At 37.7% G+C, this 13,280-nt stretch overlaps 1 protein-coding gene across 2 annotated transcripts in view; it reads left to right on the top strand.

Moving 5' to 3' along the window:
- LOC136031812 (uncharacterized) overlaps positions 1–13,280 on the top strand; it is an 85,759-nt gene that overhangs the window by 20,083 nt on the left and 52,396 nt on the right. For both annotated transcript variants that reach the window (XM_065711630.1, XM_065711629.1), the window contains exon 5: positions 2,904–3,146. In XM_065711630.1, coding sequence (XP_065567702.1) covers positions 2,904–3,146 — 243 coding nt within the window. The remainder of the gene's footprint in view (positions 1–2,903; positions 3,147–13,280) is intronic.

Here is a 13,280-nt window from a genome sequence, read left to right as displayed (position 1 = left end):
TCTAATTCTGTCTCTCTTTTCCCTTTTGACGCCAATTGGCAGTTGTTATTACATCTGTGGGAGAAAAGCCCACGGATGCCGAAATCCTGGTCACTATAAAAGGAGTAGACGCTGATGGTAGGATCATTTATGCTATCCTGTTTTAGGCTCCCTGTTCTTTTAGTTTTCCTATTCTCTCTATTCTCCTTATTTATCTTTTGGCGCATCTTTAAAATAATGTCCATTAAAATCAAATTTGATCATCTTTGGAAAAGCCATGGAGCCAATTGCCACATACATTCTGGCTCAGACTATTATATATAATTTTCATACTAAAGGGTGACCTCAAAGGGGGCTTCTTGTTGAATAGTATTCGGGTCATCGTTTATATATTTTAATTCATATATTTCTTGTATTTTCCCTAAGACCAACCACGAAGTATCCTCTTAATAAGCTGCAGGCAGGTCAGATCGCTCAGGTGGAGGGGGTCAGACCATTATTCTTACGGGGTGGAAAACACGGAATAGGCGCGCTTTACGGTCTAACTCTTGTTGGGGATGTCCCTTCACTATCTTCTGTGTGTCCCAGGGCATTCATTAAAAGAAAATTTTATTTTTATATTTTACTTGCTTTTTTCTGCTGCGAATGAAAGAAGAATAAATGAGATTTTCAGAGATCTAGCAGATCTTTTGGAATTACATGTAGATTATCAATTTTTAGAATTTTTAGAATGGCTAGGCTTGCTGTATTATTTGAAAAATTTCTCCATGGGCATAGCAATTTTTTTTTGGTGGGGGGGGGGGCAGCTGATCAGCCGCCTTAACCTTTCGGTTGATTTTGATTTGATGCTAATGAAGATTTCGGCTTCGAAAATTTGGAACTTCTTATCCATATCGAACGCACATGACAGTTCGGGAATACTAGAGTTCAAGCTCTCTCGCTCTTTTTATGGCACTTGGTATTAACCATGTGACATATAGCAATCGCAAATTCTGTCGGTCTGTCGGTCCCGGTATTGCTACTTTAGGCACTTCCAGGTAAGCTAGGACGATAAAATTTGGCAGGCGTATCAGGGACCAGACCAGATTAAATTAGAAATAGTCGTTTTCCCGATTTGACGATCTGGAGTGGGGGGGCCCGTTAATTCTGAAAAAAATAGAAAAACTGAAGTATTTTTAACTTTCGAACGGTTGATCAGATCTTAATGAAATTTGATGTTTGGAAAAATATCGTGTCTCAGAGCTGCTATTTTAAATCCCAACCGGATCTGGTGATATTGGGGGGGGGGGAGTTGGGAAGGGGAAACCTAAAATCTTGGAAAATACTTAGAGTGGAGGGATCGGGATGAAACTTGGTGGGAAAAATAAGCACAAGTCCTAGATACATGATTGACATAACCGGAATGGATCCGCTCTCTTTGGGGTAGTTGTGGGGGGGGGGGGTAATTCTGAAAAAATTAAGAAAATGAGGTATTTTTAACTTGCGAACGGGTGATCGGATCTCAATGAAATTTGATATTTAGAAGAATATCGTATCTCAGAGCTCTTATTTTAAATCCCGACCAGATCTGGTGACATTGGGGGGGTCGGGGAGGGGGAACCTAAAACTCGGAAAACACTTAGAGTGGAGGGATCGGGATGAAACTTGGTGCGAAAAATAAGCACAAGTCCTAGATACATGATTGACATAACCGGAACGGATCCGCTCTCTTCGGGGTAGTTGGGGGGGGGGGGGTAATTCTGAAAAAATTTTTTTAACTTACGAACGGGTGATCGGATCTCAATGAAATTTTATATTTAGAAGGATATCGTGTCTCAAAGCTCTTATTTTAAGTCCCGACCGGATCTGGTGATACAGGGGGGAGTTTGGGGAGGGGGAACCTAAAATGATGGAAAACGCTTAGATTGGAGGGATATGGATGAAACTTGGTGGGAAAAATAAGCGGAAGTCTTAGATACGTGATTTACATAATTGGAACGGATCCGCTCTATTGGGGAGGGGGGGTAATTCTAAAAAATTAGAAAAAATTATGTATTTTTAACTTACAAAGGAGTGCTAAGATCTTCTCAGATCTCTTATTTTAAATCTCAAACGGATCCAGCGTAATTGGGGGGGGGGGCAGTTGGGGGGGGGGACCGGAAATCTTAGAAAATACTTAAAGCGGTGAGATCAGGATGAAACTGGATGGGAAGAATAAAAACTTGTCTAAGATACGTGATTGACATAACCGGACCGGATCCGCTCTCTTTGGGGTAGTTGGGGGGGGGGGGTTAATTGTGAAAAATTAAAAAAAACAGGTATTTTTAACTTACGAACGGGTGGTCAGATCTCAATGAAATTTGATATTTAGAAGGATATCGTTTCTCAAAGCTCTTATTTTAAGTCACGACCGGATCTTGTGACATTGGGGGAAGTTTGGGGTGGGGAACCTAAAATGATGGAAAACGCTCAGATTGGAGGAATCGGGATGAAACTTGGTGGGAAAAATAAGCAGAAGTCTTAGATACGTGATTTACACTTTAGTAAAAGTCAACTTAAAAATTCAAATTACATCGTAATGCCGAGATTTTGAATGCATAGGAATTAGAATCTCTGGGGGTCTGAATTTTTAAAGAAGCTTTAATAGAGTATACGTTAGCGCATTCTACAGATACATTAGTGTCTAGGCTAAGCAGGGACGTTAGCCAGTTTCATAGCTTTGCCGACGTGGATCCCCTTATGAGAGTAAACGACCAGATTATACCTAGAGATCCATAGTAGGAAGTAGTTCAAGTGGGGTTATAGGGCGGGGAAGATGGAGAACCATTCAGATATAAAGATGAGAATTGATTAATCAAAGGCTGCATGATTATATACAAAGAGATTGAAAAAATTGTAGCGCAGAGTTTAAAATCATCTTTGACACTAAAAAAACAAAATTCTAGGAAATGGCACGATTGAGTTCACTGAATTTGTGACTGTTATGGCTAGAACAATCAGGGACTATAATTGTGACGTGGAAATCAAAGACACCTTCAACCTGTTTGACAGTGATGGCAACGGAGTTGTAAATGCAATTGATCTTCGACACGTCAGTGTGAATTTGGGCGAAAACTTAACAGATGAAGAAATTGCTGAGATGATTAAGCAAGCTGATTTTGACGGGGATGGTGTAGTGAATTTTAAAGGTATTATTCTCTTAAGTTAAAAAAAATTTTAAATCATTTTATGCTGATATGTTTGTTCAGCTATTACTGATAGTTGACAATATATTGAGTAGTCTTTCATCATAAATTTCTTTGACTTCAAATGTAAGCTATAAAAGTGCAACACGGGCTACAGTTTGAAGAGAAAAGTTGATGCTCCTGGTGTGTGTTGTTTGCTATGGCGAAAGTTGGGGCGGATGGCCCAAAATTGGGACCCATAAATTGGGAGGAATCATAGCCCTTTTTCATTATTATTATGGCATATATTGGTGATACATATTTTTTGCTTTGTCTATTTTTTATGGCCAATCATTCGTTTAACAGTTGGGTGTTATCCCTGAGCAGTTACCCTGCTACAAGCAGAACCTCGTATGGGACAGGGGGAACGCCCCTCCCATTTTTCGGCTACTAGGTAAAAAATAAGTCAGTGACATCGTAACTTGAAGCACCGCAATTTTTTCCGACACCACCAGATTTTTATTTAGTTAAATAAAGACCACGAAAATACTGGCATGTCATCAACAGAAATCTCGAGCTTGATCGGTAAACACAGCAGTTTTACCGACTCCTACCGTGATCTAATGGATGGTGCCGCGATTTTTCGTTTAGTTAAGTAAAGAATATGAAAATTACTCAAATGACACATACTGAAATCTCAATCTCGTTCCGTAAATGCAGTAGTTTTACTTGCACCACACTTTTCTATCTGTTTATATTACTTTTCTATCTAGGTCGGTCAATACTGTGGTTTTACTGACTTGTGCCGTGACTTTATAAATGGTACCAAATTTTATCATTTGGTTGAATAAAGAACCTGAAAATGCTGACATTGCTTATACCGGTCGGTAAATGTAGCGGTTGTACCAACCCGTGCAGTGATTTTAAGGATTGCACTACACTTTTTTATTCGGTTATATTACTTTTCTATCTAGGTCGGTAAATACAGTGGTTTTACTGACTTGTGCCGTGACTTTGTAAATGGTGCCAAATTTTGTCATTCGGTTAAATAAAGAACCTGAAAATGCTGACATTACGTATACCGTTCGGTCGGTAAATGTAGCGGTTGTACCAATCCGTGCAGTGATTTTAAGGATTGCACCACACTTTTTTATTCGGTTATATTACTTTTCTATCTAGGTCGGTAAATACAGTGGTTTTACTGACTTGTGCCGTGACTTTGTGAATGGTGCCAAATTTTGTCATTCGGTTAAATAAAGAACCTGAAAACACTGACATTACGTATACCGTTCGGTCGGTGAATATAGCGGTTTGACTAACCCATGCAGTGATTTTAAGGATTGCACCACACTTTTCTATTCGGTTATATTACTTTTCTATCTAGGTCGGTAAATACAGTGGTTTTACTGACTTGTTCCGTGACTTTGTAAATGGTGCCAAATTTTGTCATTCGGTTAAATAGAGAACCTGAAAATACTGACATTACGTATACCGTTCGGTCGGTGAATGTAGAGGTTTGACTAACCCATGCAGTGATTTTAAGGATTGCACCACACTTTTCTATTCGGTTATATTACTTTTCTATCTAGGTCGGTAAATACAGTGGTTTTACTGACTTGTTCCGTGACTTTGTAAATGGTGCCAAATTTTGTCATTCGGTTAAATAGAGAACCTGAAAATACTGACATTACGTATACCGTTCGGTCGGTGAATATAGCGGTTTGACTAACCCATGCAGTGATTTTAAGGATTGCACCACACTTTTCTATTCGGTTATATTACTTTTCTATCTAGGTCGGTAAATACAGTGGTTTTACTGACTTGTTCCGTGACTTTGTAAATGGTGCCAAATTTTGTCATTCGGTTAAATAGAGAACCTGAAAATACTGACATTACGTATACCGTTCGGTCGGTGAATGTAGTGGTTTGACTAACCCATGCAGTGATTTTAAGGATTGCACCACACTTTTCTATTCGTTTATATTACTTTTCTATCTAGGTCGGTAAATACAGTGGTTTTACTGACTTGTTCCGTGACTTTGTAAATGGTACCAAATTTTGTCATTCGGTTAAATAGAGAACCTGAAAATACTGACATTACGTATACCGTTCGGTCGGTGAATGTAGCGGTTTGACTAACCCATGCAGTGATTTTAAGGATTGCACCACACTTTTCTATTCGGTTATATTACTTTTCTATCTAGGTCGGTAAATACAGTGGTTTTACTGACTTGTTCCGTGACTTTGTAAATAGTGCCAAATTTTGTCATTCGGTTAAATAGAGAACCTGAAAATACTGACATTACGTATACCGTTCGGTTGGTGAATGTAGCGGTTTGACTAACCCATGCAGTGATTTTAAGGATTGCACCACACTTTTCTATTCGGTTATATTACTTTTCTATCTAGGTCGGTAAATACAGTGGTTTTACTGACTTGTTCCGTGACTTTGTAAATGGTGCCAAATTTTGTCATTCGGTTAAATAGAGAACCTGAAAATACTGACATTACCTATACCGTTCGGTCGGTGAATGTAGCGGTTTGACTAACCCATGCAGTGATTTTAAGGATTGCACCACACTTTTCTATTCGGTTATATTACTTTTCTATCTAGGTCGGTAAATACAGTGGTTTTACTGACTTGTTCCGTGACTTTGTAAATGGTGCCAAATTTTGTCATTCGGTTAAATAGAGAACCTGAAAATACTGACATTACGTATACCGTTCGGTCGGTGAATGTAGCGGTTTGACTAACCCATGCAGTGATTTTAAGGATTGCACCACACTTTTCTATTCGGTTATATTACTTTTCTATCTAGGTCGGTAAATACAGTGGTTTTACTGACTTGTTCCGTGACTTTGTAAATGGTGCCAAATTTTGTCATTCGGTTAAATAGAGAACCTGAAAATACTGACATTACGTATACCGTTCGGTCGGTGAATGTAGCGGTTTGACTAACCCATGCAGTGATTTTAAGGATTGCACCACACTTTTCTATTCGGTTATATTACTTTTCTCTCTAGGTCGGCAAATACAGTGGTTTTAGTGACTTGTTCCGTGACTTTGTAAATGGTGCCAAATTTTGTCATTCGGTTAAATAGAGAACCTGAAAATACTGACATTACGTATACCGTTCGGTCGGTGAATGTAGCGGTTTGACTAACCCATGCAGTGATTTTAAGGATTGCACCACCCTTGTCTATTCGGTTATATTACTTTTCTATCTAGGTCGGTAAATGCAGTGGTTTTACTGACTTGTTCCGTGACTTTGTAAATGGTGCCAAATTTTGTCATTCGGTTAAATAAAGAACCTGAAAATACTGACATTACGTTTACCGTTCGGTCGGTGAATATAGCGGTTTGACTAACCCATGCAGTGATTTTAAGGATTGCACGACACTTTTCTATTCGGTTATATTACTTTTCTATCTAGGTCGGTAAATACAGTGGTTTTACTGACTTGTTCCGTGACTTTGTAAATGGTGCCAAATTTTGTCATTCGGTTAAATAGAGAACCTGAAAATACTGACATTACGTATACCGTTCTGTCGGTGAATGTAGCGGTTTGACTAACCCATGCAGTGATTTTAAGGATTGCGCCACACTTTTCTATTCGGTTATATTACTTTTCTATCTAGGTCGGTAAATACAGTGGTTTTACTGACTTGTTCCGTGACTTTGTGAATGGTGCCAAATTTTGTCATTCGGTTAAATAAAGAACCTGAAAATGCTGACATTACGTATACCGTTCGGTCGGTGAATGTAGCGGTTTGACTAACCCATGCAGTGATTTTAAGGATTGCACCACACTTTTCTATTCGGTTATATTACTTTTCTATCTAGGTCGGTAAATGCAGTGGTTTTACTGACTTGTTCCGTGACTTTGTAAATGGTGCCAAATTTTGTCATTCGGTTAAATAAAGAACCTGAAAATACTGACATTACGTATACCGTTCGGTCGGTGAATATAGCGGTTTGACTAACCCATGCAGTGATTTTAAGGATTGCACCACACTTTTCTATTCGGTTATATTACTTTTCTATCTAGGTCGGTAAATACAGTGGTTTTACTGACTTGTTCCGTGACTTTGTAAATGGTGCCAAATTTTGTCATTCGGTTAAATAGAGAACCTGAAAATACTGACATTACGTATACCGTTCGGTCGGTGAATGTAGCGGTTTGACTAACCCATGCAGTGATTTTAAGGATTGCACCACACTTTTCTATTCGGTTATATTACTTTTCTATCTAGGTCGGTAAATACAGTGGTTTTACTGACTTGTTCCGTGACTTTGTAAATGGTGCCAAATTTTGTCATTCGGTTAAATAGAGAACCTGAAAATACTGACACTACGTATACCGTTCGGTCGGTAAATGTAGCGGTTTGACTAACCCATGCAGTGATTTTAAGGATTGCACCACACTTTTCAATTCAGTTATATTATTTTTCTATCTAGGTCGGTAAATACAGTGGTTTTACTGACTTGTGCCGTGACTTTGTGAATGCTGCCAAATTTTGTCTTTCGGTTAATTAAAGAACCTGAAAATGCTGACATTACGTATACCGTTCGGTTGGTAAATTTAGCGGTTGTACCAATCCGTGCTGTGATTTTAAGGATTACACCACACTTTTCTATTCGTTTATATTACTTTTCCATCTAGGTCGGTAAATGCAGTGGTTTTACTGACTTGTGCCGTGACTTTGTGAATGGTGCCAAATTTTGTCATTCGGTTAAATAATGAACCTGAAAATGCTGACATTACGTATACCGTTCGGTCGGTAAATGTAGCGGTTTTGCCAACCCGTGCAGTGATTTTACGGGTGGCACCACTCTTTTCTATTCGGTTAAATAAAGAGCATGAAAATACTGATATGACATCTAACGAAAGTCCATTGTAGGTCGGTAAATGCAGTGGCTTTACTGAATTGTCTATCCACCACACTTTTCTATTCGGTTATAAAAAAAAAAAACATGAAAGTAATAACATGACAACCAGCAAAATTTCACTCTTGGTCGGTAAATGCAGCAATTTTATGAGCACATACCCTGATTTTGCGGAAGTTGCCACTATTTTTCATTCGGCTAAATGAAGAAAATGGAAATACTGACATGAACTGGCATGACACAACTACCAGTTTTTCTAACTGAGAAGAATGGGCAAGAACCTAATTCGGTGAAACTAGTACCAAATAACGCAAGGCGTTAAGGTTGCAGTCACGATACATGACAGGCTAGGTGGTTAGTAGATTAAGAGCTGTGGGTGGTAAAAGAGCTACCACAATCCAATGGAACCACATGTCAGTTTCAAATTCACAAATAACGTGGGTTGGAGGATTGATCTCAAGTGCAAAGGAATAGGTTAATGTAAGGCATTAGATATGTCGAGTATAAGGACAAAGCGAGTAAAAATAATGTTAGGGTACATGAATATATTCGAAAAAGTCTGTGGTAAACGGATCACTGCTGTTTTTAACAAAAAAAAATCGAGTCTAACTTGATTTTAGCTGCTGAGCAGGTTGTTTGCAACTCGCTTGCCACGTATGCAACCAAAAGAATTAAATTGGCCATACAGTACTGTCGAAAAATTCTAGAAGTCTTCAAAAAGGAAGGCGTAACCAGAGAGGTACATATGCTTCAAAGCTGTGATAATGCAAGTAATATGTCTGGTATTCAACAGGATGTCCAAGAACTCATCTGAGCAAAACTGGGAAGACAAGTACGCTAACTTCGATCCACGGCTCATAAAGAGCCTCATTGTGGAACCTCCACAATGCAGCAATACCTCCATAGTCCGAAAAATGTTTGAAATCTTAAAGTAACTGTACATCTTCTTTACGAGTCGAACAAAAGAAGTCATTGCTTAGAACCGATCAGTTGAGAGTTCTGAATGGACATTGAACCTCAACCAATCTGTCACTGACGAGATGAGTGTCCAGGTCATAAAGTTTGATAGTGTTGTGGACCAGCTTTGACACTATTGTTGAAGTTCTCAAAGAGCTAATATAACAGAACAAGGACAAGATAATATAAAAATTTGAACTTCTGCATTGCCACATTATCTACCTTGATTTTTATTCTAATTCCTATGGTCATACGCCAAGTCCTGTTTAGAACAACGATTCTTGCAGAAAAGCTTCAGACTGAACAGCTTGATATGGTGATTGCAAACACAATACTCAGGATGACACTTGACATCTTATATGCTCTGTTCTGAGACTGATCAGATAGAGAGAAAAATCGAGACGTCAAAAGCATCAGTGGAACAAAGTTAGTTCACCAGCCAAAGACAAGTTCCAACTTAAACAACATCCTAGGCGTCTACTTGCTTGTTATTAAAAGGTAATTCCTAATCCTGGAGACGATCCACTGGATGACTGGAAATTTTTCTATGCCATGGAACTTACTTTATTACGGATTATGTCCAAGACTTGGACGATGCAATACGTGACAACTCTTCTTTTCTGGAGCCAGTTTGCTGGAAGTTTACTGGGGGAAATGGACGAGAGCTATGAAAGCCTTTTCGAAGCTACGAAGAAGTTATCTGGAAAATATCTAGATCTCGTGGAACTCATGCTAGAGCCGTTAGCCAGGACTGAGGTCAAAAGCTATAAATTAATTGATCGCACCATCTTTGAGGCCCTGTTCCGTGAAGTTTATGCAGTTAAATTGATAACTCCGACTCTCTGGTCAGTTTACCAGTGGATTGTGACAACATCACCAGTGGTAATGTTGCATACATCATGTGACAACATCATGGTCAATTTTGACCATGGTGAAAAGAAGTTTCAGCAAACTGAAATTGGTCATGACACGCTCATGTAACACGATGGGTGATGACTGTTTTGATCGTCATGATGTGTTTTGAGACTGCCGAACCAAGACGCTTGACTTTTTAACTGATATTTTGTAGTTGTATTTTCTTCATTCTGTATTTAATCCGTATACTTTAATTGAAATTGTTAATTTCTCTCTTCTGAGTTCGGTTTGTTTATAAATCTTACGATCGCTTTATCCTTTTTTATTGCTCCTTCCTCTACTAGATCACTAACTAGTTGTACGTATGCTTCTTACGAGAAACTAAACTAATAGGCTAATCTTCTTCCGGCTATATGATTCTTTGGGCTGAACTGTACTCTCAAGTTTTGTATTCGAAACGGATATTATGCTAATTATTCATAAAAAAAACAGTTGGTAAAAATGACCAGCCAGTCGGTAAGATCGCTCACTCCCCGCCCCGCCAACATTTTGGCTAGTAACGCCCCTGGCTGCAGGTACCTTATTAGCTTTAGATACAAACTGTTTCTTCATGAAACTAAATCGGTAAAAGCGTATTATTACTGAATGACACTAATTTAATACATGATTTAACTGAATGATAGATGACACATATTAATATTGAGAGTTATTATTGCCATATTAAGGTGCAAAACCACGTTTCTCGAAGTGTTAAAATCACAGCATAAATATTATATACACACATAAGTATAAAGAACACAGCATAAATATTATACATGGTGTGGTTAAGTCGTAAAACAAAATTTTGTTGTTCCACAAAAAATAGTCTCTAATGGTTGCTTAATTTTACAATCAATTAAAAATTTCGTAGATGGTTTTTTTCTGTATGATTATATAAATGATTTATCCATAGATATTTATCTATATCAAACTTCGTGATAACGAACTATAAGCAAGGAGCGACCCGGCTCAATAGTGACCGAAACTCTTAAAAACGGAATTTTGATACCAATAGATACGCTATATCAAAAGAATGGAATTTTTATGCCGATTTTAAATATACAAGTTTCATCAAGTTTAGTCTCACTCATCAAAGTTACGGGCCTGATAGAATTTGCCTTCTTTTCAAAAAAAGGGAGAAACATCCCCTAAAAATCATAGAATCTTAATGATAGTCACAACATTAGGTTCAGCGTATGAGAGAACACTACTGTAGACGTTTCAAGCTCCTGTCTGAAAAATTTATAATTTCAAATTTTTTGCCAGAAGAAAGATCACGGATGCGTTTTTTTCCAGGGGTGATCGTAACCGAGTGGTCCTAGAATGTCACGAGAGGGCTCATTCGAACAGAAATTAAAAATTCTAGCTTCCTTTTTAAGTGACCGAAAAACTGGAGGGCAACTAGGCCTCCTTCAATGCTCTTTTTTTCCCAAAATCACCGGATCAGAATTTTGAGATGACCATTTTGTTCAATTTAGTCAAAAAATCTAGTAACTATGTCTTTGAGGAAGACTTAATCACCCACAGTCCTCGGGGGAAGGGCTGCAAGTTATGAACTTTGCTCATTGTTTACATATAGTATTGGTTATTGGGAAGCATACAGACGTTTTCAGGGGGGATTTTTTCTGGTAGGTGGGGGGTCAGGGGAAAGGGTTACGTGAGAGGATCTTTCCATGGAGGAATTTTTCATGGGGAAGCGAATTTTCCATAAAAGGGGTGCCGGATTTCCCAGCATTATTTAAAAAACGATCAGAAACTAAATAAAAAAAAAACAAATTTTTTCAAAGAAAGTAAGGAGCAACATTAAAACTTAAATTGAACAGAAATTATTTCGTATATGAGGGGGTGCGCACCCTGGTCAATACCTCGCTCTTCACGCTAAAGTATTTTAAGCACTTTCAGAAGAGCTATTTATTCTAATTAAACGGCCTTTGCGGTTGGAACAAAATTCGAACAAAATTTGAACTTTAGCGTAAAGAGCGAGGTATTGCCGAGGGGGCGCACACCCTCGTATACGTAATAATTTCTGTTCGTTTTTAGTTTTAATTTTGCTCCTTACTTTCAGTTGACACAAAAAACTTGTTTTTATTTTATTTAATAAAGAATACATTCTACAAAATATTGCCATCAGATTTCGCCGTTAACCTGAAGTCAGGCTAGATTTTAGAAAGTATTTCTGTAGTTAAAGAAGTTGTAAATTTTTCCTCTTTAATATTGCCTAAATGTAAGTTGAATTTCTTATGAAGCTGCCACATTCTTCTTCTTCCAACTGCAAAAGAATTATTGTTGAAAAACAACATTGCAAACATTTCTTTTGCAATTGGAAGACTTTTGATGAACTTAAGACTTTGAATGAACCCTTTTAATGGACACTCTCAGACATATCTAGTGAATGACCCCGAAACTATTTGTGACCCGAAAGTAATTATTTTGTTCTTTATAGATACGTTTTTTTTAATTGTAATGCTTTATTTTTTCTGCCGATGACGACTACAGGTGCAAGTTGTCGAAATATCCAGATTGTTTGCATCTCTTTTCACTGTCTAATAAAAGAACTTATCCCCATTTGAACTTTTATTTGTTCGTCATTTTAGTTGTTTCTACAATTGTAATACTGAGAGTGACTATTTTTTTTCAGTGTTTTTACGTAAAATTATAACGTGTTAATTAACGACAACTGTCCTCTGCAAAACAGCCTGAGCTCTTAGAGATTTTAACGTGAAAGTACGTGTGCGGCTTCTATCTTTTTCAGCTTTTCCAGAAATTCTCTTAAAGTAAAGATTAAAGCTAAAAATTGACAACCAATAGATTCTAAATAGTTGTCATGGAAACCAGCTTGGTCAAGTACTCTTAAATGTATTTAAATACATTTTACGAACATAAACACAAAAAGAAATACCTAAAAATCTTAAGTGTTGTTTCTGTCAGACAATTGATGCATAAATATGCAAATTATCCATGTATCTTCTTTAAATTTATATGTTTTATTTTGCTTTCATAGACTTAATCAATTCAAAAAATTGATTTGGAAAGCTGTTTTCAACTTTTGACGGACCACAGAAAACCGTCTGAGTCGTCTGGGCCAATCAAGCTCTAATCCCTAAATTAGCCCTAATGATCAAAAGTTGTAACATATGCAACCTATATTTTCTTACGGATCTGACTGGGAGGGGAGAATTGTAAAAGGGTTTAAGCCACAAGGTTCTGCAACTATAAGGACCACAGTTTGTACATGACTTCAATTTCAAAATTATAACACACCCATAATTCTACTATAGTTTACTCATAAGGCCCTTGTTTTAAATGAGCTATCTGTATAATGTGGGATCCTCATCCAAGGGGCTACAGGCAATGATAGCGCTAAAATAACAATTCTAGGCCGATACTTGTAATTACTAGGGGAAGTCAATCATCATTTG

The sequence above is a fragment of the Artemia franciscana genome, chromosome 10 (genome assembly GCF_032884065.1).
Source record: "Artemia franciscana chromosome 10, ASM3288406v1, whole genome shotgun sequence".
Classification (NCBI taxonomy): domain Eukaryota; kingdom Metazoa; phylum Arthropoda; class Branchiopoda; order Anostraca; family Artemiidae; genus Artemia; species Artemia franciscana.
The sequence above is the reverse complement of the archived record's forward strand: the minus strand, read 5'-3'. Positions and strand labels throughout refer to the sequence as shown.